Below are 26,958 nucleotides of genomic sequence, written 5' to 3'. Positions count from 1 at the left end.
AGGGCAGGTGTGCTTGCTTTTTTTCACCCCCATAATCTACAGTGATAAACCAACCAGAGGGTGGCAGTGATGTACCAGAGGGTGGCATGGGTGTACCAGAGGGTGGCAGTGGTGAAACAGAGGGTGCTGTGAACCTGTGATGATGAACCAGATGTAGAAACAACATAGTCGCGGCCGTTGCGAGCCGACAAGTAAGTTCGCAATTGCGAACTGGTACAGAACCCTCGCGAACTGGCAGAAATCCTTGCGAACACAAAAAATCCGCAAATTCGCGAGAGTTCGCGGATTTTGCGGATAGCGAATCCGTAAATACGCAAGTTCGCGGATTGCCAATTCACAAAATCCGCCCATGCTTCTTGCCTGACCAGGCGGGATTTGTTCCGAACCGAGCCATGGCCCACAATTTGAGAACGTTCCTGGCAGTGCTACAGGACATTGACCCCAAGTCCTCGGCGGTGGCGGTGTTTCTGGACGCCACCAAAGCGTTCGATCCACTAGAGTGGGACTACTTGATTGGGGTCCTAAGACGTATGGGGGTGCCGCCGGGATTTCTGGGATGGGTGCAGCTACTGTACCAAGACCCTCGGGCCACAGTGCTACTGAATGGGAGCAGATCTGAAAGTTTCGCCATATCGAAGGGCATGAGACAGGGATGCCCGCTGTCCCCAATATTATTTGCGCTGGCTATAGAACCCCTGGCAGCGAAATTGAGGCAACACCATAATCATAGGGCATTAATATACCCATCTCGGCAGGTATTAATTTCGCTGTATGCAGACAACATTACCCTACATGTCAAGAAACCCCAAGATAACCTGAATCGCATAATGAGGGATATTACCAAATACTGGGCTATTTCGGAAGTGCAAATTAACTGGAGTAAGTTGGCGGTGTTCCCCCTAATGGGAGAGACAGTCAGACACCAGCTCGATTACCCCCTGATGTGGGAGACAGAGCACTTCAAATATCTGGGGATTCACATAACCTGGGCTAGAGATGAATTGATGCAGGCCAACTAAGGGGTAGCCATTGATAAAATCACAGACATGGTCTCTAAGTGGATAAAGCTGCCTCTGTCCATGGCGGGCAGGATATCCCTAATCAAGATGACAATCCTGCCAAAGTTTTTGTATTTATTCATAAACATACCCTATCACCCCGGGAGGTATTGCTTTAATACGCTCAGAGCACAGCTAGTTCGACTCATTTGGGGGGGAAGCAGGCACAGCTCAACCTAGCCACTCTAATGCTGCCGTACCACCAAGGCGGCTACGAGGTCCCCAATTTTGAGCAATATTACTACTGTGCCCAGGCACACTTTGCGGTGTATTGGTTCCATCCGCCCCCTTTATGACCCATCTGGCGGTGGAGGATGGATACATGGCCCCGGTGCCCCCGGAGAATTATATCTTTACAGGGGTAAAGGATAGGGAGAGGGATCCGTCAACGGTAGACTGCACGGTCGCAGCATGGAGATGGATGATCAAGAAATTAGACGCGCCAATGATGTATTCCCCGCTGATGAAATTGACTCGAAACCCTATCTTGCAAATCACGAGTGAAGGGCTGTGTCACAAGATGTTTGATAAATTAGCTATAGGCACATGGGGAGATCTGTACAAGGAGGGACTGTTTCGTAACAAGGAACAGTTCTTTGGGGAGGATACAACTACATTTATGGAAACTTTCCTGTACACCGGTCTCAGGCAGAGTATGTAAGCCATCACCCCTGCATTTCCTAAGGAGCCAGACACTTTCCCACCGCTACACATGATGCTACAATCTGAGACACCCAGACATGTTATTTCTCACCTGTATAGACAGGTCAGGCACAACCCCCCTCCCCAGACCCTGCGAGCCAGAACAGAATAAGATAAAGATCTGGAAACACCCCTAACTGATGAACAATGGGAGGCCTGCTGCCTGCAGACGGAGGATGTCACCAGTAACAGCAGACTAATAATGATACATTATAAATTCCTTCATAGACTGTACCATACCTCGGTTAAACTGCATAAGTTTCGCCTAAGAGCGGACGATAGGTGCGAACGCTGTGGGAGTGAGGGAGCGGATTTCATAGACCTAGCGTGGTGTTGCCCCAGAGTCCTGAGCTATTGGGAAGAAGTGTTTGTAGGACTGTCTGACATGTTAGGGGAACAGATAGAGCCATCCCATCTGCTAGCACTGCTGGGCCTAAAAGATGGAGTACGTACTAAGCATAAGAAGTTTATGGCAATGTGTATTTTCCTGGCAAAGCGACAGGTGGCCTGTAGATGGGGGAGGGGAAGAGCACCGAAATTCAAGAGCTGGATTACAGATCTGACAATGTGGCAAGAGCGACTCCATGAATATGCAGACACGCTCCCACTCAAATCCCGATCTAGGGATATTTGGGGACCATTGGTCACATACCTTCTGGCACGACAGGCTGAGAATGGGGAGGATACGAGGGAGGGAAGAAGCTCAAGAGGTGAGGGGGGTAGTGGAGCGCCGGTGGAAGGGTGAATAATGCTGGGCTGAGTGTAGAGGTAGTTGAGGAACAAGCAGGGAACAAGCACATGTACTGAGGGTAGACGTAGAGGAAACATACTGCACTTCAAGGGACTATGGAAGGCTATTGGAGCCACGGCCTGATCAAGGACAGCAACGGCTGGCCCACGAGAACCTGGAATGAGAACTTTATACGGTATCTCATTAAAGTGCTTGAGGGGAGGGGGAGGGGTGGGAGGTTTCGTTTTGCAGCTGGAGAGGGAGGAGATGTAGGCACAGCAGGGATGATGTTAGAGTATGTTTGCATATTGACCGAATCCAATGTTGTGTTTATGCGCGGCTGTACTTTGCTGATACTCAATAAAGGGAAGGAAGTAAAAAAATGTAAAGGATGAAAGAAAGGTAAGACAGAAGACCGAAGAATGATACAAAGAAGGTAAGATGGAAAGAAAGGAGTGAGTAGAAAAGAAAGGAGACAAGAAAGTAATAAGAAAACTGGAAGGAGGAAAATAAAGAAGGTAAGTAGGAAATAGACTGAAATAATGCAAACAAGTAAAACATACAGAAATAACTAATGAGAGACAGAAGAGTAACAAGCATTGGCATAGCTAAAAGGTCTTGCCTTTGGGACCTTATAAGAGTTTAGGCATGCAACAGTTGATGGTGTTGCACCAAGGATATTGTGCTGCATAACTAAACACTTATAAGGTCCCAAAAGCGAGACCGATAGGCTATGCCAATGCTTGTTCCGGACTGCATTGACAGCAGGCACATAGATGTGCGCGTGCTCACACTGCTCACTTGTCACAAGTGCAGAAGTTACGGCATGACGTCATGCCAGGTGAGCGTTATAAGGGAAGAGAAATACTTTAACACCTTCGGTGCTCATGACGAGCTCATCTCATCATGAGGCAAAGTGGCGCTGTGGTCATGACGAGCTGACCTCGTCATGACTTCCGCTGAACGCCCACGCGGGCGTAATTCCCCTCCTGTGCGAGGCGTTCCATTGAGTGGGCGGAGTCATGACGAGCTCAGCTCGTCTTGAGCACAGCACCACCGTGCTGCATGACGAGCCGAGCTCGTCACAAGCACTGTGGCACAGCGGGAATTAGTCCCGCTGCGAAGGGGTTAAAGAGAGTCAATTTCTCTCTGGATTTTCCTTCTCTTTTTGAAACTCAGGAGCAGCAACATTGTCACCAGGGCCTTAAGTGGAAGCTTTCTCAATATTATATACAAGCCATAGTTGCTGCTTATTTATCTTGTGCAACTAACACCCATTGACAAAGCCAATAGTCCTGACTTCTTATAGGTGTAATGTTACGTGCTGTATCCTATATCTGGATGCAATGATAGAAACAGAAAAATACAAGTCGGGCGGCATACTATGCGAAGCACAAACTTTTAGCTTACGTGTTTTTAAGCCACTCCCTTAACTACACTGGCGAAGCCCCTTTGGTAGCCCCTAAAAGGGACCCATAAAGGAGGAAATGGAAAACTCAAGGACTGGACTACTTGCACTGAAGCCTCACTCATGCTAGACAGACTGGTAATCTTGTAGCCGTTTGGCTAAATTATTTTTAAATAGTCCTTTAAAATGCATCACTGCACCGTTTTCAAAAAACTTTCTCCTGGAGAACAATTCCGGCAGGCCTTTATAAAAAGGAGACAGATTTCTCAATCACTCACTACCATATGTTTTAGAGTGAGGGCTGCTTTATTTATCTCGCTACTTCCTTGGTTTTGACCAAAATTCCTGCTATGCCAAAATGAGAATCGCCCACATCATTTTTCGTAATAATATTGATATATTACAACAATGAAAAGAATTGCATCAGAAAACTAATCACTACTGGAAAAAATACTCTTGCAAATAAGAATTTTTGTGTCACAAAAGAATTCATTATTGAAGGCTAAGAAATGGACCCTGAAAGAACAAGAACTTGCAACAAATCAAGGTAAAAAAAAAAGATTTTTGTAGAAAAATATTATTGTCCTACAAACATATGTGATTTACAAAATAGCCTGATTTCTGATTTACAAATCTAAAGCTAGCAAAAACACTCCCCAGATCTGAGCTGTTGCAAATTACCAGATAGTCAACTCAGTGTGGAAAGCTATGGCATATCGGTATGAGCTGCATCTCGGTACCAGTGACCCCAATGGTATATGGAAGTTAGGCTAACCAATTGCGCCAAGTGCTGTTTGCCCTACCATACCCGGGTCCCAGCAGCAGCATTACCATATAGGACTAGCATCTGCAGTCCAAATTCTCAACGTAGAGAACATACGCAAGTAGCGAGCCTGGTGAGTGGTGAGCACCCTGAAGAAGGTGAGGCACTGACATGCATCCACATACAGTATGCAGGGAGCAGAGTAAATCTGAGGCAAAACACTCCCACATACCAACACATAACGGCACCTGTGGAGGTGTATGGGATCAGAATAATTAGGATTACATATTGTTGGATAAAATATTGTGACTTAAATATTGTTTACAAAAATATCTCCCTATTGCAGTTACTAGAAAATGAAAACTCAGAGGGACGATATTTTTGTAAAAGATATTTGGGACACGTTATTTATGTCAGAAAAGATTTTTGTTACAAATATTCTGACATTCAACAGTGTAAAGATCCACTAGGAAAGCTGCACACATCAAGGTTCTACCAGTGCTTGAAATGAAGAAAAAAAAGTGCAGGTACCCTATACCCGAGTACCTGCTTGTTTCTGAGATGTGCCAATACTCAGCCAATTTTTGAAATATTAGCAAGAAAACGAACAGTAAAAACAGTCCCACCTCGCCATAAACCAGGACCACAAGCTACTAAAAATCCCACCCACACACTGATCTGTTAGGCCAGCCCATCAGGCATTGGATGATTGCCCTAAAATATGTGCAAAACCAGCTTCCTTTATACCATTTTCCTATTGTATAAAACTAAAATATGTGTAAAACAGGGGCAACTCAGTAACCCTGGGTAGTACAACATAATAGGAAACAATGTTCCCTTGGGGGGGAGGGGGGAGGTTGGGGGCCTCAACGTCCAAAGTAAACTAGTGAATAACAATCAATAGATTGGTTTTACTACAAAGTAAGCATTTTATATGATCACTTAACACTTTGAATCTCAGTAAAACAAACTCAATCATGCCTGTAACTAAGTACATTTGGAATTAAAGAGGTGTTCCCAAATGATGAAAAGGTGCAGTGAAAGTGAGGTAGGTGAGTAAAATGTGCGCTTGTGCTATACAATATACACATAAATGGTGACTGTGGAGGATGCACGGTTGTCTCTTCTAGATGCTAACCAGAGTTGCAGGCTCCCGAACTACATAAACAGTACAGTACACTATTATTGTGTAAGCGTTTCGACCCCTTGAGGTGATTTATACAGGGTCATCATCAGGATGAGGAATGGGAAACACCATTAGTTAGTACTCATGCGGCAAATGATAAAACACTACATTCAGGATTGGTTCCACACATCATAGGTCTTGAACTGTAGAGGCACTAACTCAAGCCCCCTACGAATATTGGAAGTCTCTATGGGACAGGGATCAGCCATGGTCCCTAGACTGCAATGTGCGTGAAAGTCTTGCAACCCATTTCCTGGGAGTAAGCACAAAAATCTCAAGGCCCCAAGGGGTGGAGATGTTGCTGGAGAATTCAGACAATATTCTCCAGGAATGGTATTCCCAAAGTAAATTTGGATCATCGCATCAATCTATGGGCAATGCTTTCTGTGTCAATTGGAATAGGATGTAGTCAAATTACAAAGCACTCCGGCTCACAGGCCCGCTCTGTTTGCATAAAAACTCCTGAGGGATGGGAAGTAGCTGGATAATGCAGACTATATTCTCCAGAAATGGTAATCCCAAAAAGGCAGAGCTGCAATACGCTGTCCGATATGACGTTCTCTGGAGGCAAAGTGCTGGTTCTGAAGAGATGCGTTGATTTTACTCCTGCAACTGGGTCTATGTGCTGGTTCTGCTACATGCAGACAGGAGATGCGTCAAAATACGTGTTGCAAGTACATGGGTCACTTCCAGTGAGTCAGGCAAAGGAGTAGGGGTAGAGACTTTGGTTTCCCTGAGTATCAAGCAACAAGAGGCAAGCCAACAAGCAATTGGATATCACTTGGAAGAAGGCGGAGTCCAGCTCTCCTTCAGAAGAGTCGGTGAGCACCAGGCAGCAAGGCAACAACAGAAAACCAGGCCTTCAAAATCAGCAGTCCAGTTGAGTGTTTGAGCAGCACACCAGTACTTCTGACAGAGTCCAGTTGTACAGCCAGAAGTGTCTGATTTGTGTGGTCAAAGACCCAGTTCCTACATTCAAAAGTGCCTTTGAAGTGGAGGTGACATCAAATGCTGGCCTCTGAAGTGCACCCATCCCCTTCAGTCCAGTCCTGTCTGCCAGTCTAACCCTGTGGGGGGAAGGCGGGGGAATCAGCGTTTTACTTGTGGGCAGGACACTACTTACTGAAGTGTGTTAGCCCCTTCCATTCCTCCCTGCCCAGGAAGTCCCATGGGAATGCAGATGAGTGTGTTTCTAGCTGTCTAGAGAGAATGCACAAAGTGTAGCTGTCATCCAACCAAGGCATGTATTGGAGACAGGTTGTAAGACACAAAAGAGCTAAGAGCAGAGAAATGTCCACTTTCTAAAAGACCTATTTTTTAATGTTAAATCCAACTTCACCAGTAAAGAGGATTTATCAAGAGCATTCCAAACATATGAAACATGATAAAAGCACTCCTCTCTAATCAGGAATTACAGCTTAAAAATATATTAAGGAAATCCTAATGCTAGCCTATGAGAGAAGTAGGCCTCACAGCAGTGAAAAATTAAATAGGCTATTTGTCACTATCTGCGCATAAACTTATATATGTCCTACTTTTACTTACATAGCACCCAGCCTTTGGGTTACCAGGGGCCCTCCTTAAGGGTCGCTGATATGTATTAAAAGGGAAGTTTAAGGCTTGCCAAGTAGCTTTAAATGCCATGTCAAAGTGGAAGTATACTGCACACACAGGCCCGCAATGGCAGGTCTGAGACAGGTTTGAACGGCTATTTGTGTGGGTGGCGCAGTCAGTGCTGCAAGCCCACTAGTAGCATTTAATTTACAGACCCTTGGTATATGGCATACCAATTTAAATGGGACGTAAAGGTATATTAAATATACCAAAAGGTGTAAATCAATCATAACATGTTTAAGGGAGACAGCACATGCACCTTAGCACTTGTTGGCTGTAGTGAAGTGCTCAGAGTCCTAAAATCAGCAAAAACAAGTACAGAACAAGCATGTGCAATGCAATCTGTCTCGCCTTTGGGACCTTATATGTGCTTAGCTATGCAGCACATTAGCCTGGGTGCTAAAACATCTACTGTTCTTTAACATGGAGGGAAAGTAAGCACCAAACTGTGAGACAAACCAGGTATGGGAACACATGGAGAGAAATATTTCCTTTCAGCTGGAAATGGTATGGTCCAAAGCTCTGTTTTTTTTAATATAAAATCAGTGCCTTCAATGGTCATATCACTGAAAATACAAGATTTGAAAAAAATATGATCTATGGGTGCTCGTGGAAGACAGTTTCTATGCACTGGAATCTAGAGAATGCTATAGTATTATTCTGACCTCTGCTGGTCGTTTTCAATCAAGACAGTTAAATAGAGGCAGTTGAACAGAAAAAAAAGGCCCTAAGCGGAAGCAGGCAAGTCCTAGGGCTGATCTCCAGAGCCCACAAAGTACATACACATATAAGTATATAATAGGATTAAAAACAAAAGGGAACATCTTCAACACAAATGTGGGTGAGGGGTAAACATGTTTCAACCTGTTATTTGCTCTCTGCCTGGCAAGGATTGATTTTGAAGTGAGGGTCTGTCAAGGTGAAATGTATTTCATTTGTAATTGTTTATTACCTTTTGTTGACTCCCGGGAACCTCCCTGCACTCCCTCTGCCTTCTGATTTGCTCTCAGAACTGACAACTATGAGATGTGAGGATTCTGCCTCACCCTTTCCTAACTACTGACTTCACCTTGTTTTGTCTTGGGAGTTATTTTCCTCAAAAATGAATGCATGAAAGCATTCAGTACTCTAGAAGTGAATTGACTCCCACAACTCTAGGCATCGGGTACTGTAGGAAAGAAGGGTCTGCTTCTTATGGTTACCCCCACTTTTTGCTTGATGTTATTCTGTTTTTGACCAGTCTGGCTGGGATCCTGCTAATCAGGACCCAAGTCTATCTGCTTTCTACCTAAAATGTTATGTATCTACTTAGGTACACTCCAGATTGGATACTGGAGTACCCTTGTCAGTCCCTAGTATATGGTACACATGTACCCAGGGCATAGGTACTCCAGAGGCCTCCCATGGGCTGAAGCATGTATTATGCCACCCATGAGAGGCCATGCAAAATGGAACTGTAGGCCTGCGTTTGCAGTCTGTGTAAGATGATGCTTGCACCACTTACTTTAGATATAGGTTTACCATATCTATAGGGCACTACACTTAAAACCTATCAGTCATCCCTCTAGCAGGCCTTAACAATCCTGAAGGCAGGGTGCTGGGTTTTCCATGAGAGGGTGCCCCTGCATGAGCAGAGCACCCCTGCAGCCTTCGGAGACCATTCTCCCGGGTTGTCGGTGAAGCAGCCAGACATATAGGTAGAGGTGCATTACATGCTCACGTAAAATGTTATCTCAAAATTGCTGCAACAAAACATGTTGTGTTTGATATCAAACACCTTGGAACCATACCTCCACACTGGTAACTGGTGTGGCAGGTATAATTCAACCCTTCTGAAACGAGCTTTGTGGGGTCACTGGTCTTCCCAGTACCAGCCTTCTCGACCCTGGCAGTACAAAATGATTGCTGCCAACCACAGACAACTTTCTGCCTTCCTGCTGCTGAGCCAAGCTTGCGCAGGGGAAGGCAGGACAATAGGCATCCTGTCGCAGGGAGGTGTGACCACCTCCCAGACAGGATTTAGTTTATTGGGGACGGGTAGGTGCACTTCCAAAGTGCCTGAAAGTCTGCATCTGGGGCACACTTGGTGTTGATGTGCATAGTCCAGTTCTAACCAGTCCTGGGAGCTATTGGCTCCTGCTCTGGCACAAAACTGGACAAAGGACATGGGAGTATCCTCCCCACTGTCCTGCCAGCACCTGGGAGGGTCCCCTGAATCTGTCCAACCCTCTCCCATAGGTTCAAAAGGGCTTACCTGGCTGTAGGACCCTGGATTCGATGTGGACAAGATTCAGAACCAGAAACCACTGAACTCCGACTGTCTGGACACTCTGGACTTCGCTGGACTTCGACTGGGCCCGACTTCATCTCCCTCTCTGTCCAAAGCATCGTCTGTGCCCGTGCAAAGTACAGGCTCCAAGCAGGACCTGTGGAGCATCAAGGACAACTGAAGTATCTCCCTTGGGGGGAAGGAGTCACTCCCCTGCATTTGCAGGCACCGCAACTTAACTGACCAGTCTGCTGATCCAGGGTTCCTGCGGACTTTGAAGGCTTCAGCAACACAGGAGGTAGGTTCCTTTGTTTCTTGAGGTTGACTTGCTCTCTCACCAAGTCTGAGGTCAGTGTCCCTCGTGAGGACGGCATACCCCAACCCCTGTGCACTGTGTACTCTTGCAAGTGCATATGCTTGTTGCCATTTCCCAACTAAGTGCATTGGGCTATCGATAGTCCCAGCCTCTGTGCACATTTTGTACACAGGACTTTGGCCTCCTCACACTCTGTGTCCTGCAAGCTGTGACTTTGGGAAACTGCTAGAGGTCCCCTCGCGACTCCTGTACCTTCGGCCTGTGGGTCCATTTGAGGGACAACACTGCTTTTCTTGGGCTCCCCTGGTTGCTCCAGGCCTATCCTGACTCCGCTTGCTGAGGTGAGTCTCCTGGTCCTTGCTGGGCCAGACCATAACCTTTCTTAACCTTCTTCATGGGTTGCCGCTGCCAATGCTTGTTGGTGCCCTCGCCGGACACCGACCCCTCAGCCCTTGACATCTTTTGTGGGGCAGCTGGTCCCTGGCTCCTGGTCATCCTTGAATTCTCCTTGTCCCCGTGGCTGCACAGTTAAGGTCTCCATCTTCACAGCAGAAGCACCTGACATCGGTTGGCATTCGTCTACCGAGCCCCTGGTCACTCCTGAGTGGCCAAGACTCTGTCCCCTCTGCTTTCAGGTTCCTTCCATCAAGAATCCACCTGTGGGTTCCACCTGACACTTTTCTTCTTTCCAGCAGTGGCATTTCTTTGAAGCCTTCCATTAAGATCGACAATAGTTTCCAACGCCACTTCAGCCCTATGCACCCGGCTTCCCTGGGATAGGTAACTCTGGTACTTTGGAATCGACGGATGGGCTGGCTCTCCAACCTTCCATGTTCTAAATGGTTTTTTTCGTAATCCACTGGGAAGGGTCCTTAAACTTTAAAACTGCAACCGCGATTCTCCTATTGAATTGTACATAGCACACGGTTGTGTTCTCACACTGCACCCGTTCTACGTGGGGTCCCTCCTTACCTTGGGTGGTTCCTTGGGGTCCCAGCAATTCTACAACCTCTAGACACTGTCTTGACTCGAGTTGTGGTTCTTATACCACTATTTTAGTATATGGTTTGGTCTCCCCCTGGAGCCCACTGTGTATTAGTGCTACTTACGATTGTTTCTGTGCTATAGTCTTGTGTGCTTTATATTTTCTGCATGTAGCAGATACTGTGAGGTATTTAAGGTGTGTTATAATAATAAAACATATTTTTTTAACGACTGTGTGGTTCTACTTTCATTTAACCAATACAATAAGGTTGCATTCTGGTAAAACACGCTGCTTAACATTCCTTCAAGACTACGCCTGAAGGCTGCTCTCCACAGCTACCACTTGGATAGCTTTCTAATGTTGTCTTTGATCTCTTAAATCACCATAAGGGTTGTTTGGACTGGTGCAAGATGCCCACTTTAATTGGGATAGCTTATACCAGGCCTACTTCTCACAGATACCATGACTGCTGATCCCAATATATGAACGGAACCGCACCCCATCAATTCCATTGTAGAGTGAGATGGATAAGACCAGCAATGATCCAAAGAGGAATACCACTGACTGGAACCCTCATTTGTCAAATTATGATGCTTGATGCCTATGATGACACGTTATGTTACATGCCTTGCTGCCCACTGGCCTTATCTCAAAAGTGCTGAGGGAAGGAGTTTACTTTTACCCAACATAACTTTTTAGCTAAGAGCAGTTTGGATGCTGGGACTTGAAGCGTTATATACATAATGAACTACAAGTCCCAACATGCAAAGAGCTCTTGTCAGTAAGCGATCACACGAAGACGACACCCCCGCAAAGCACACACAGCCTGCACTGTTTCCACTGTGCAAAGGGTATGTGTGCATAAGCATAGTTCCTAAAAGTTCCAAATAGAGGTATGTTGTTTGCTTTGGAATGGAACACTGCCAAGGCCAAGCTAAGATAAATGAAATCTTTAAATATCCAAGAGTGCCTAGGAGGCCTTCTCTGTGATGCAACTACAGTACACCAGGCCGGTACATTAAGTATGTGCTGCATTAGGATGATTTACAATGCTACAAAGCCACAAACGTTTGCTGCTAGGAACTATTGAAAACAAGTGCTACCCCCAGCCAGAGGTGATTTTAAAGCAAATTTTCAAATACCTGTCGCAGTTACAAATAGCCATGAATATAGTGTGCGTATTATATGCCTGGATCTTAAAACCCCTTTAAATGACAGATGACAGCCTAGGCAGGGCTCTGGCCCATTCCACTATTCTCAATATAGAGTTATCAAGAAATAACACACACCAACAGCATCCAGCCGAAGGAAGGCCTGCCTGCATAAAATTATGTGTAGCTCAACAATGTGAAACTAAATAAAATGCTGCTTAATATAATTCCAGGCCTCCAGGTCAGTACATTACCAGCTCCAGTCTGACTATAAAATCACATTTTAGTTTCCTTAGCCTCTCTCCGATTCCCTTTATCCCCATTCTCCCTTTCTTCCTCCTTTCACTCCTGCCCCCTCTCATAGTCTCTCACCATCAGTTAAGCAACTGAATAAACGATTCAGGTGGGGGGAAAGCCGCAAATGTCTGTTCACGTGTCTGTCATTGTTAAAATCTAGATTGCGACTTAAACACTATCGGCGACATCTTGTCCCTTTTCAGGCTCATATGTGCGCGTAAGCAGCAGCCATTTTGAATGCCATGGCCTCTCTGCCCACTGCCGATAGCCAGCGCGTCTCTCTCTCGACCTCGCAAGCATCCCCCGCGCACTGACAGCCCCCGCTCTCACACGCTCGGGCCATAAACCACCCCTTTAGCGCGACCCTGCCTCGGAGCCACATCCCGTACCCGGCTAACACCTCCCTCCGTCCCTTTCATGATCACACATCCTTTGATGAACCCCCTTCCTCTGTGCCCGATTGTCCGGCCCGATCCCAGGCCGTCACCTAGCCCTGCGGATGCAGTTTATTGCCCATACAGTAGGCAGCTGCCCCTCTTCAAAGGATCTAAGACTAATCGAAACCCCCACCCCATGAGATCCGATGAGCCGCACACATTCCGGGAATCGGCGGAATATCCAGCTGCGCGACAGTCATCACCTACTGAGATCGGGGTGGGGACTTCTACTGTAAATGTGTGTGGGAACGGGCTTGAAGCGGGGATTCCAAGGATGTCTTTCCGTACTTCAAAGCATTGACAGGAATGTGTTTCATGCAATAAAGCCATAAACTTGTGTATAAGAGGCCAGGCCTCAGAGATGCGGTTAGAGCACCTCGAGAAGATACCCTGTTGTCTGTTTTGATGTGTTCTGCTCCGTCGGAATAAACCTCTGTTTCCTGCCTTCCAGTCTCCAGCGCCTGCCTCTTTGTTAGATAATTTCGAGTGGTATGAGAGGCGACTAACAGCGGGCAATACTTAAATATTATCGATTGAAATCTGCCTCACCTTTTACAATTGGCGTCTCAAACGTGGGGCCCATCAGCGACACGTGGATCCAGTGGGAGAGGTCCTGACGACAGAGTGAACGACTGCAACGATCGGGAAGTGCACCTGCCCGATAGACCCTCGTCTGGCAGCCGATCATCCGAACTTCACCGGTTCCGAGCAGACCTCTCTCGAGTGATCTACGGTCCTGACTGGGAACCATCAGGAGTGCCGCGGCAATTAAGGAGAATAGAGGACGATCGGGCGCTGGAAGCGAAAGACGAGAAACTGTCCTTGCGGTCCGGGTAAGGTCGTGTAACACGACAAATTGCAAAACGATTGTCTGACTGTCTGAAAATACTAGTATTGCTCATTGATTGTTTTTGAGATATTCTCTGCCTGCAAACGGGGAAGAATAGAAATATTCTCTCTTCCTTTGCAGATAGTGAAGCATAGGTAACGCGGACCTTTGTCCCCCTCTGTAATCTGTCGTGCCTATTTTTCTCCCCACTGACTGATTGATTGTCCGAACATTGGTTGTTCGAAGCTGATTCTTTTTGTGGTATTCTCTGTTTGCAAATAACGTAGAATAGAAATATTCTGTCTAGTCTTTGCTAGTAGTGAAAAGATAGGTAGTGCGGACCTTTGTCCCCCTCTGTAATCTGTCATGCCTATCTTCTCCCCACTGATTGGTAGTTGGTTCAGCCCGGACCGCTTATTAGAGATGAACCATCCAGCTCCACTGGAAGGCACCCCTAATAAGGACATGTTCACTAAATATGGACTAGTCGCCATAGCTTATAGTAAACTATGGCATAAATATACAAGAAAGGATCAGGAAAGTCAGTGGCCACGGATAGGATCCTTTGATGACGATAAAATAAACGTGCTGGAAACAGCCCTTCGTAGTAATAAGACAACGCCCACTATGCTCGACAGCCTCGGCATGTGGCGCAAAGAAGCAGAACAACCGAAAAAGAGAAACGAAGTCAGATTAGAGAAAGAGCTACGAAAAGCAGCTCACCTAGCTGCTAGAAAGTTAGAGGAAGAGATAAAGGAGAGAGAGACAGCTAAACAGAAGCAAGAGTCCGAAACATCGGGCCAGTGTCCCGTTAGAACACCCTCTACGCTCTACCCTGAGATACCCTCGAAACAACGAGCGAACGATGATTTATTACTAGGTCCCCCAATCATCTACATGCCCCCTCCATACGCCCCTTCCCAAACCTTAGTACAACACCCGCAGCCCCCAAGTACGGGTGAGAATAGTGCCAGGACCTCGGTCCTCACGGCCTCCGCGCCGGACGAACCCCTTGTACTCAACGTAGCGCAAACAGTAACACTAGATGACCCTGAAACTAGAAGGAAAGATTCCACTAGAATGAACCGATTAAGCAAAGATGAACGAGTAGGGATCGATAAGATAGTGAAGACACTGCTGGAACGAAAAGAGAGTGAGGAATACGTAACGGATATGTACAATTCATATGCCAATAGCCACAGACGACACTTTGTTGTGCGATTTTGTTATCATACCCTCAATGCCTATGAGGATCGATACCAAGACAAAGGTCCTGAGAGGTTAACGACTCTCTATAGGAAAGTTGACATTGGGGATGAAGGCGAGTGTGATGTGACGAACCTCTTCACGCGTACGCTTGAAGTCTTCCACCACCTCACTGAACAGAGACTAGAAACTAGCGCTACGACTCCTGTAGCGACCGAACCCAAACAGAAAAAGCTAACACAATGATGCCTATAAAGGAGGCCGCCCCCTACTGGGTTCCCCCAAGAGGACAGGGAACGCATGATGACATTAACCACCAAGATGCAAGAGGGAGAGTAGTTTATAACTGGGTCTACCAACCATGGGTTCGGCAAGACATCCTGACTTTCCGAAAATCCTTGCATGATTTACGAAAGAACCCCACCGCCTTTTATACTGAATTAGGCACAGCCTTGGGTTCGACGATTATGACCCTAGCGGACATCGATTTGTTTTTCGGGCTATGTCTGCCAGCTGATGTGTGGAAGCAAATCCGGAAAGTCGACCATCTTGAGCTGTTCGAACATACCTGGTCACAACTCGATGGCATAGATAGGCAACGAGAGCCCGGGCAGAAACCTTTAAAATCCATTCTAGACCTCCCGGACAAGATCGTCCAGAAATTGAAAACCCTGATACCAGAAAAGAAGGTGGATTGGTCGATAGTAACGGCCTGCCGCCAGAAACCCCAGGAGACGTATCAGAATACTTCTCCGGTTTGAGACGGTGTTCTCCGATTACAGTGGCCAGGACATGACCACTGCAACCGGACATCATCTGTTTGTCCAGAATTATGTCAAAGGTCTGTCGCAGGAAGTCTCACAGAAACTACAGACTAGTGAGAGTAGTTGGGCAGCCTCCAAACCCGCGGCTATCCTTCAGATGGCCCAGTACTATGAGCATCAAAAGAATGAGAACGATAGGGCGACTGAGAAAAAGAAAAAGGACCTGAAGGAAAGGGTGATGATTGCTCAGTTGCAAGGGGTGACTAGTGGAAGGGAACAGTACAAAGGAAGCTACCAATCGAATGCTCCTAGAAATCCACCCCCTAGAGACCGTACATCCACACCCCACGCTGGACGTACAGACATCGACGAGAACCAGTGTGCGTTTTGCAAAGGATTTGGTCATTGGAAATCCCAGTGTCCGGTTCGGCTAGAAGCAATCAAAAATAGGGACACAAGAGACATAGCGGGTGAGCCAAGAAATAGAGGACAGGGACGAGGGAACACAAACGACACCTACAACGACAGACCAGGCAGACCGAATACGTTTGACCGTCCCCGACAGAACCAGTACCAACAGTCTGACTACGACAATGCCCGCGACTTCGCACAGGACCGCCAAGGGCAAGGGAGGGATCCAGTCGAGCTCCATGTTGACCAGCAAGGTCCTTATGTCACCGCTAAGGTCCTGGGTACGAAGTCTCCATTTTTGGTAGACACTGGCGCAACACGTAGCGCGTTATCTAAACGACTGATTCCGAGGGCACCCTTGTCTGGCTCACATGTGACATCGATAGGTTTTGATGGAACGCCCTCCACCAACCCCTTGTCCACACTGATCTCCTTTGACTTGGAAAATAACACCACCGACACAACGTTTTTACTCTCATCCAACACCCCCGATGCCATTATGGGACTTGATTTATTGAAACATTTCCGAGCTACTATTAGGTGTTCACAAGATGGGGTTCGAGTCATTCTGTACGACAACCCAACTATGCTCAGATCCTGTCCCACTCCACGCATGTTTTCCATCACTGACGCTGACTCGTCCCTACTCGACACTCTACCTCTGTACCTATGGGCAAAAACTGACTCGGACGTAGGACGCATGATGATTGACCCTGTACATATAACTGTTCGACAGGACGCAGTGCTCCCAAAACTTCCACAATATCGGATATCGCCCGAGGGTGAGAAGGCATTGGTAAAGATCATCCAGTCCCTGATAGATGCAGGAGTGGTAGAGGAAGTAGTTAGCAATGTTTGCAACAGCCCTATCCTACCCATTGTAAAGAAGCAGGGTGAGGGAGATGAGAAGGCGTACCGCTTAATCATCGACCTACGAGAGGTCAACAAAGTAGTTGTACCTCAGTACCCCGTAGTCTCAGACATCACCACCATTCTGACTCTGATTCCTTTCACTGCCACCACCTTCACGGTAATCGACCTCAAGAACGCATTCTTCTCCATCCCCATCCACCCAGACAGCCGCTACCTTTTCGGCTTCACCTTAAAATCCCGCTCATATAGATTTTGTAGAGCACCCCAAGGCTACACTGAAAGTCCCAGCATCTACAGCCAGGCCCTCAAGAGACAGCTGGACGCAGTCCAGTTACCGGATGGAGTGGTGTTGATACAGTACGTCGATGATATCCTTTTGGCGGCCGACACCACTTCACTTGCAGTCACTGCCACCATCCAACTCCTGCACGTCCTCGCGGAGAATGGCCACAAGGTCTCCAAGAAGAAGTTGCAATTCTGCCAACCCCAGGTCCTTACCTAGGCCATCTCTTGTCCAAGGACGGGAGGAAACTTACGCCCGATCGAATTCAGACCATCCTAGAAACCCCTGTCCCTAAGACCCAGAAACAAGTCCGCTCCCTAGTAGGCCTCACCTCCTTCTGTCGACAGTGGTTACCAAATTTCAGCCTCATTGTGAAACCACTACTTTCCCTGCTGGCCAAAGATGTCCCCTTCCCGCTCCCTTGGACCCCTGAATGCCAATCCTCCTTCAAGGAACTACGAGACCAGTCCTAGGAACCCCCGATTACACAAAGCCCTTCTCCCTCTACACTCACGAAAGGGAGGGGTGCGCTTTGTCTGTCCTGACTCAGTCCATTGGCCCAAAGCAACGCCCATGTGCCTACTTCTCTGCCACTCTTGACCCCGTAGCCAGAGCTTTGCCTGCCTGCCTTCGAGCTGTAGCTGCCGCTGCTATCTCTATCCGACAGAGTGAGGGGATCGTGCTCTCGAACTGCCTTACGGTGTTAGTGCCCCATACGGTTGATACCCTCCTAAACCAGACTAAGACGCAGCATCTGACTAGTGCACGACTGACTGGGTACGAACTGACTCTGCTTGCACCCCATATCACACTGAAAAGATGCACCACGCTAAATCCAGCCACTTTGAGAACGACCCCAATGTGCCCCCTATACATGACTGTGTGACCCTCACGGACGAACAGACCAGGAGTAGAGTTGACCTCCGAGACACTGCTTTTCCAGATCCTGACGGAGAGCTATGGGTAGATGGCTCTTGTATCAAACTCCCCGATGGCACTACCTCAGCTGCTTATGCAGTTACCACAGCCCGAACTCTAGTTGAGACCGCCCGCATCACACAACGATCTGCACAGGCAGCGGAACTGATTGCCCTCACACGAGCGTGTATCCTAGCAGCCGGGATGACAGCGAATATTTACACAGACAGCCAGTATGCCTTCGGGGTTGTTCATCATTTCGGGCTCTTGTGGAAGGAGAGGGGATTCCTGACCTCACACGGCACACCCATCCTACACGGAGATCTAATCTCCGCTCTGACTGAAGCGGTCCTCCTTCCCAAACAACTTGCTGTAATCAAATGCCAGGCACACAAAAAGGTTACGGACATCATTGGGCAGGGGAATGCACTGGCCGACATCACTGCCCGGACCACAGCTGAGAATAGGACAACGACACGCATGTATGTGACCAGGTCACAAACAGAAAAATGGAAGGACGCTAGGGAAACTATTAGGGACATCCAGATGGCGAGCTCACCCCACGAACTGACTGAATGGGCACGGGTGGGACTGAAAGACGATGAAGGCTGCTGGCGGACAAAAGACACAAACAAATGGTTGCTACCCAACTCATACTTGATCCCCATACTGACCATGGCACACTCCCCTGCACACATAGGATCTGCCCCTATGGCCGAACTTGTCTCCAAAGTTTGGCACAATGACAAGATCACAGACTCAGCCAAACGCCTAGTCCAACAATGTCTGATATGCCTGCAACACAACCCTGGGAAAGGAACTGTCGTACCCCGGAGAGGGTTTGGGGTCCCCAATCATCCATTTGAAGTCCTGCAGATGGACTACATCCAACTAGAAAGATGCCAAGTTCTAAAGCATGTACTTGTTGTCGTGTGCGCATTTAGCAAGTGGGTGGAAGCCTATCCAACTCGCGACAACATTGCCATTGCTACTGCAAAGGTATTACTGAAAGAATTCTTCCCTCGCTACAGCCTTTGTCGAATTTTGTGGAGCGACAATGGCCCCCACTTCATAGCCGAGGTTATCCAACTCATCTTGAAGGGGTTGGGTGTAAAACAAAAGTTCCACGCAGTCTTCCACCCCCAATCTGCTGGGCTGGTTGAGCGACATAATGCCACACTCAAGCTCAAACTAGCAAAGATAGTGGCTACCACAGGACTGAAATGGCCAGACGCTCTCCCACTGGCATTGCTGTCAATGCGTTCCACCCCACCAAACACCACTTGATCCCTTACGAGGTCGTTTTCGGCCGGCCCATGAGCATCTGGTCTGAACCAAAACCGACATCCATTCATGACGTCCCGGACGTCCTTATGTCTGACTATTTGTACAATTTGACCAAAACACTGTCTATTATCCATCAACAGGTGCTGCAGGCCATCCCCGATGCTTCCAGGGGTCTCGGACACGACATCCAACCCGGTGATTTCGTGTTGGTCTGAAATTTCCAGCGTGCAAAGAGTCTGGAACCTCGGTGGACGGGCCCCTGGCAAGTCTTGATCACCACCCGAACAGCTCTTCGAGTGGAAGGGAAACGGAACTGGCTGCATGCACATCACTGCAAGAAAATCTCCTCAACCCTGACGACGACCGAAGACGTGGCCACCCAAGAAGAGCTCCTGAACAAAGACCGACCATCCCTGAGCTGTTACCCTGATACAGAGACACTTGTATTGGCAGAATTTCCCGATCCCACTGTGCCATCCAGAGAAGGGTATAACCTGCGACGAAAGGAGGGAGCTTCGGCTAAGCAGACCACTGACTAAGTTACAATTCTCAGAGCGGTGGCCTAACACTACTAAGGCTGCCAGGAGAGAATCCAAACGAAGTTTGTGGTTCTGCCCGCTACCGAGCCCCTTGAAAGTGATGGAAGCGCCCGATACGAAGATGATGGAAGCACCCGACACGAAGATGATGGAAGCAACCGGATATCCGAAGACCCACTACAGAAACCCAAAGACTGACAGGTTACACAGCTCAAAGACTATTGCACTCTTTATCGCCCTTCTCTTTTGCCTCCTCCTCATGACCACCCTCTGGATCGTGGAAGAAAGCGCACCAGCTCATGAGATATTTCTAACCACTGCACAGCCTACCACCATGAAAGAACACCATCTGATCTTTCTTTCACCTCAACTCCGAGAAAGACGTAAGGAGTTTTGGAACAACTCCTTCGTGCAGTTGCTGCATCAACACAACCTTTCCGCCAATGCCACAAATTGCTGGATCTGTGGGCTGTTACCACATGCCACTGGACATTCCATCCCCTTCACCCCTTCACCTTTCTCTGTTCATGGTTCCTGCCTTGCTTGGCTGATCCTCTTGCAAGTGAGTTACAGGGATAATGCCACCTCTGGCAAAACTATGTCGCACTTTTATCATGGAGTCTGGCTGAACAAAACAGGAAGAACTGCTGCTCCCTTCTGCCCTCTGACATCCAATGCCTCAGTTCACATGGACATCCCTGCCAAAGAACGGATTGAAATGCAGGTGTTCAACAACCCAGCCAGACCCACCTTCTCTTACCTCCAAAATCCAAAAACGAGCAGCTGCCACCCTGACTGTAGCCCTGTCTGTCGTCAACATCTCGGGCCTTGTATGCATCGAAGGTCTTGGGACACAGTTGGTGGGCCACAGCACTTGCCGCATCACCAGAACTTTGGACTCAACTGATCCACCCTCTTTCGTCACCTCTCCGAACATGTACTTTGTCTGTGGTACAAAAGCCTACACTTGGCTCCCAAAGGGCTGGAGAGGTACCTGCTACATTGCCTTCATCCTTCCTCCCACCTATGTGGCCCCAGCAAACCATCACCGACAAAAGCGAGCGAGAGACATTGAACAAGCCGACTCCACCGGAGCACAATTCCTGGATGCAATAAAAGGACTTGTTCCACTCTGGGGTCCGATGGCGAACAGCCGTGCCATCCGACATTTGACCCAGGCAGTCGAAACGACAATGAACATTACAGCTGGCATCCTCACAAACAATACAGCCGAGCTTCAGGCGGTCCGCCTGGTGGACCTTCAGAACCGCCTTGTTCTGGATGTGGTTCTAGCGGATCATGGAGGAGCATGCCTTATCATTGGGTCCAGCTGCTGCACCTACATACCAGACAATTCGCCCTCAGTCTACAAAGCCATTGAACATCTCCATAGACTCTCCTCAGAAGTTCATCAGGAACAAGAAGAATGGTCGCTTGGGAGTTGGTTCTGGAGTGCTGTAAAGGACTGGGGGTGGAGGTTGTTTATGATCATATTGATACCGATTATCGTAATATGTGGATTCTGCCTGGGTATTCAATGCTTGCCACCCCTGTGCTCACTTTTTGCTAACTGCATCTGCCCTAAGACTCTGGACTTTGAAGCTGAACGCATGAAAGCATTTTATGATGTAGAGATCCGTAATATGATGGGGATAGACATAGACTGACAAGCTGGCTAGATATGTTGAAAAGGGAGGACTGTTAAAATCTAGATTGCGACTTAAACACTATCGGCGCCATCGTGTCCCTTTTCAGGCTCATATGTGCGCGTAAGCAGCAGCCATTTTGAATGCCATGGCCTCTCTGCCCACTGCCGATAGCCAGCGCGTCTCTCTCTCGACCTCGCAAGCATCCCCCGCGCACTGACAGCCCCCGCTCTCACATGCTCGGGCCATAAACCACCCCTTCAGCGCGACCCTGCCTCGGAGCCACATCCCGTACTCGGCTAACACCTCCCTCCGTCCCTTTCATGATCACACATCCTTTGATGAACCCCCTTCCTCTGTGCCCGATTGTCCGGCCCGATCCCAGGCCGTCACCTAGCCCTGCGGATGCAGTTTATTGCCCATACAGTAGGCAGCTGCCCCTCTTCAAAGGATCTAAGACTAATCGAAACCCCCACCCCATGAGATCCGATGAGCCGCACACATTCCGGGAATCGGCGGAATATCCAGCTGCGCGACAGTCATCACCTACTGAGATCGGGGTGGGGACTTCTACTGTAAATGTGTGTGGGAACGGGCTTGAAGCGGGGATTCCAAGGATGTCTTTCCGTACTTCAAAGCATTGACAGGAATGTGTTTCATGCAATAAAGCCATAAACTTGTGTATAAGAGGCCAGGCCTCAGAGATGCGGTTAGAGCACCTCGAGAAGATACCCTGTTGTCTGTTTTGATGTGTTCTGCTCCGTCGGAATAAACCTCTGTTTCCTGCCTTCCAGTCTCCAGCGCCTGCCTCTTTGTTAGATAATTTCGAGTGGTATGAGAGGCGACTAACGCCGGGCAATACTTAAATATTATCGATTGAAATCTACCTCACCTTTTACATCATTGCTTTGAGATACTCATAAGGGCGTAACCGATAAGCAGAAGAGGGCCCCCATTAGGATCAACAATGGGAGGAGCAGATTAAGGATGGGTGCCAAATGTGGCTCTGCCCGGGGCGCTGTCTAATTCGGCGGCATGTCACGTTTGGGAAACATTTAAACAAACAACTGAAACTGACATCTCTCGTATTGCCAGCTTCAGGATTCCTTCTCAGGCACTCCGGTCTCGTCGATATGTGCTTTATTATCAAGCTCTGTTTGCTAGGTGTAGATGGTCCAGTGATAATAACATATGAAGGAATTTTACTTTTTGCACTACTGCAAAATATGGCAGGCATGTTAAAATCAATATGTGTGTATGCGATTTAGCTAACGGAAGACAGCTAAACAGAAACAATCGCAGTGCAGAATTAGGGACATGGTAGCTGAAAAGAATCCTTCTGCCACCACAGGTCTTGGATAAGTCTCCACGGAGGAGCTCATTTTGGTATTACTACACTTATTATTCAGAAATGGTGGCTTGGACAGGACGGTGGTGCCCAGAATCTGTTGAAGGAGAATTTCACCCATTTACTGACATGCTACTACGGTAAGAAGTCCAAATGGCTCCTTGTCATTTGGTACCACATGTCCTGTCTTTTTTTAGGTTTCGTCTGCACAGTGCCATGCTTGTGAAATCACGTGCACTCCACTGTCCCCAGGGCACAAGCAAGGATCCACTTCAGTACTTGTTTACTCAACACTCTGATTTACACCAACTCCGGGCCTGGTGAGTCTGTATGAGGGAGTTGGAGCCCAGGGCCGAAAACAGCCATAATTTCATTGAAGGAGACCCGTGCTGGTGACCAAGCTAATGTTGGTGGGCTTTGGCTTGTTATAATTGTTCTTATAGTGTTTATGTAAAGTTTACACAATGCCAATCACCTCTTAAAATAAGCTCAAATGCTAGCATCTAGATGTATTGCATGGTAGCTGATTGGTTCAAATGGGTAACTCATCTGTATATGTCTTAGTGTCGTCTCTTTTACTTTCTAAATTAATTGACTTCAGAGTAAATTCTTCTCCTGAGTTAATTAAACTCACAAATCCCTCTTGTTGACATGCCATCCACTTTTTGGCATAGTTGAAATACCCAACTCAGGAACACAATGCTACAGGTTTCGCATGTCAGAGCAACCTGATTGGACTTTCTCAGATGTCCGCCTAATAACCACATGCACAAAGAGAAGAAAATCCACATTCGACTTGCCTTCAACGTGAAGAGCTATTTACTATTGAACAAGGTGGCTTCACTCAGCAAAGAGCCTCTTTTATCTTTAGTTTGCACGTATGCTGAATGCTGTACTTCATGCAGCCACTTGTTAAAAAGTATATTATTCAGTAACAAATGCATATATAAATACATTTTTGCAGCCACTTTCTGCATGTTCATGACCCTATCTGCTGAGCAAACAGCCTGATGAGGGCGGATAGGGATGCACTGCAGTGCTTTTGCAGAATAGATGTTCAAGGCACCTCGTTCAGCGTTGATAGGTTGTTTTGCTAGAGTGCGTCTGGGAATGCAGCTGGAGGATGCTTTTTAACCTCCAAGGCACAGGAATCAGCCTTCGCTAGCAGCCCAGATCATGACTCTTGGTACTGGTGGAGGCCGTCATTTACCAGCGTGGACACTCTGCTATCAAGTGCGGGTGAGATGGAACTGTAACAGTTGCTCCTCATTTCCATGCTGCAAGGAACGTGTGTACAGGGATTGAGGGGGCGTGAATGTGACGGGAATGTGCTTAAGAAAAATGCTCTAACTCACACAGCTCCGCAGCACTGTTAGGGAGCTGCCGGGCGCTCTCTAAAACAAACAGAAAAAAAAAGAAAGACAAATTAAATCGTTTTTTGTTTGTTCATAAAATAAAGTATTATATGTGCAATTCCAGTTGTTCCTGGCACTAAAGGGGCCTACTTTTTATGTTTCGCTTGTACAGTGCTTGCATTGTGCTTGTGACTAGGTTCCGCCTGCATCCTCCTTATTGCACAGCTGCGCACCAACTTCAAACGAACTAAAACAACAGTATTATTAATCACATAGACGAAACCAAATGCATTGACCAGTGCTTGTTTTTATTCACAAATACTTTCAGTTCGATTGGTCCTATTCTAAAGTTTAATGACATGACTATGAATGTCTTGGTTCGTGATTAGCACTCGTTTCGTCGTGCTTCCAGCTCTGTGGCAGAGTCAATACAATGTGTTGGTACTCCCGTCCCATGCCCGACCCTCAATAAATGCAGTAGTTTGATTGACCACAGAGGGATGAAAGGGTAAGTGACGAGGTTTGATTGGGATCAAAAATAGTCTCGGGCACCCTAGAAAAAGTCGCCCACATTTTCAAACTGCGTCTTATCGCAAAACACTTACGTTGTATCTGGTATGAAAATGTGGAGGGGCCGGGGTCCTCTAAAAGAGGCATAACCAAAAAAAAATAATTGAAATATTACCAGGAAGCATTGTCTGTGAAGTTAAAGATGTGGTTTAAAACATGCGTACTATATTCATGTACCTGGCTTGTAATATATATGATAGATATTACCAGGTTACCTAGATGAGCAGAAAACCAAGATAAAACCTATCAAGTAGGGGGGCCATAAACGAAGCGGAAACAACAATTGTTGCCCTTCGTAACCCTTCAGATGCAGCAGGAAAACAATGTGCCCCAAAAGCCTCGGTCTATCCATCCACCACACATATGACCTGGCGCTTGCAACTGCAGTCAACATTAGTTATAATCATGGCAGTATGCAGGACTGACCCTGTGACCTTTCGATGATGAACATAATCTTTCATGATTCATACACTAAGCGCAGTAACTCACTGGGCTGTCAGACTAGCTGCAAAGATGCTCTCAAGCGCATGCGGACGCTTAACGTTTGTTGTATTAATTTCACTGAGATTTAAAACAAAACTTAAACGTTGCCAACACTCATTTGTGCACGGAAACACCAACTAAATCGTGCTATTCCTAACAGTCACTGTTTTTATTGTTGCTAAAATTCGGAATACTTTTGTACACTTGCTCGATAATGAGATTTGAGTTATAAAACCTATGTAAATATATTAAAAAGTAATGCGCTACTTGTATGGTCGTGGTTAACATACCTGAAACCTTAGCAGCGAGGGCAGCCAGCCAGATAGAGCAGATGGTGGCAGCGGAGAGCCACCTGTAGCCTTTAGTTCGAGATGCCGCCATTGGCGCCCTTTGCCCCGGCTCTGGTTCCCCCTGCGACCAGAGATGGAGTGTCTGGCCGAGGAGGGTCTTTCACCTTCTGTAGTTCAAAAGCCAGGAATCCCTCCCCGCAGAAGGAGGGGCCTCACACGCCCCCACCCCACTGCAGGCACCGTCAGCTCCAAAGGATTAGTAGGAAGGGAGAAAAAAACACAAATATTCAGCAAACAGTAAGGGCAGCAGGGCAAGGCCGTCAATGTGTCAACACCGCCAGCAAGCCTCAAGCATCTTCCCTGAACAGTTTCTGTGTTAGTTCAACTCATTTAACAAAATAAAATACAGGGGAGGCTCACATTACACTTGTATCTAATCTTTTTGGCCTCCTCTCTGCCAGTTTATCTACGTGCTTGCTCTGTCCTCTGCTCTGTTGTAATCGGCACTGCCCCCGCTTTCTTGGCACAATTTAAAACTCCCATTTCCCGTAAACTGCGAATATCCACGGAACATTACATTTGAGATAATCATACCCAGCTCTAACTGGAATGGCAGAATGACTATTATTATTATATTTAGGTTTGGCTTTGAACACTAAGCTCTTCTTGAGCTCATAGTAGGGCCACAAATGACAAACCAGGAGGCCTTCTGGTCAGTTCCCTTCAGTCACTGGTCGCCCCTTTCAGGTAGCGCGCTGCACGGGTCCATCCTATACAGCCCGAGGCAGAAACAGCAGCGCGCAGTTAGTAACTGCAGGACTTGGGAACTGTAAGAGAACGATGGAATGAGCCGCAGACCAAACTTAAGACTGAGTGAGTACCTACCAAGTGTGTGTACCTACCAAGGGTGAGTACCTACCAAGTGATTAAGTCGCACTAAATTGTTAGGCACAACTACACCTTGGCAGTGATTATCGAATGCTGCATCTATGCCTAATAATTGCCACAATAAGATTTAAAAACACTGGGCGCCCCCGTTAGTGATGGAGGGTACCAAAGGGAAGATTACAAACAGAATTACAGCCCAAGTGTGATTCCTCTAATGCCGTTGTGTCGTATTATGTTATGGTCGTGATTACAGTACTTTCTTTTGAATAAGCACTTAGCTGCATCGTGTGTCTCTTGTTAGAATGTTAATATTCAGAGCTCTTGTCCCCCAAATTCCCTCCCCGAGAAGCCT

At 47.3% G+C, this 26,958-nt stretch overlaps 1 protein-coding gene across 1 annotated transcript in view; it reads right to left on the bottom strand.

Annotated features, from left to right (window-relative positions):
- The window catches only part of LOC144755524 (C4b-binding protein alpha chain-like), a 553,044-nt gene extending 527,104 nt beyond the window's left edge, over positions 1–25,940 (bottom strand). Inside the window, exon 1 of the mRNA XM_078644533.1 lies at positions 25,719–25,940. Coding sequence (XP_078500659.1) covers positions 25,719–25,809 — 91 coding nt within the window. The 5' untranslated portion in view covers positions 25,810–25,940. The remainder of the gene's footprint in view (positions 1–25,718) is intronic.
- Between the last annotated feature and the right edge of the window lie 1,018 nt (positions 25,941–26,958).

Source organism: Lissotriton helveticus, chromosome 5_1 (genome assembly GCF_964261635.1).
Source record: "Lissotriton helveticus chromosome 5_1, aLisHel1.1, whole genome shotgun sequence".
Classification (NCBI taxonomy): Eukaryota; Metazoa; Chordata; class Amphibia; order Caudata; family Salamandridae; genus Lissotriton; species Lissotriton helveticus.
Note: the sequence above shows the minus strand (reverse complement) of the source record. Positions and strands in the feature narration are given on the sequence as shown.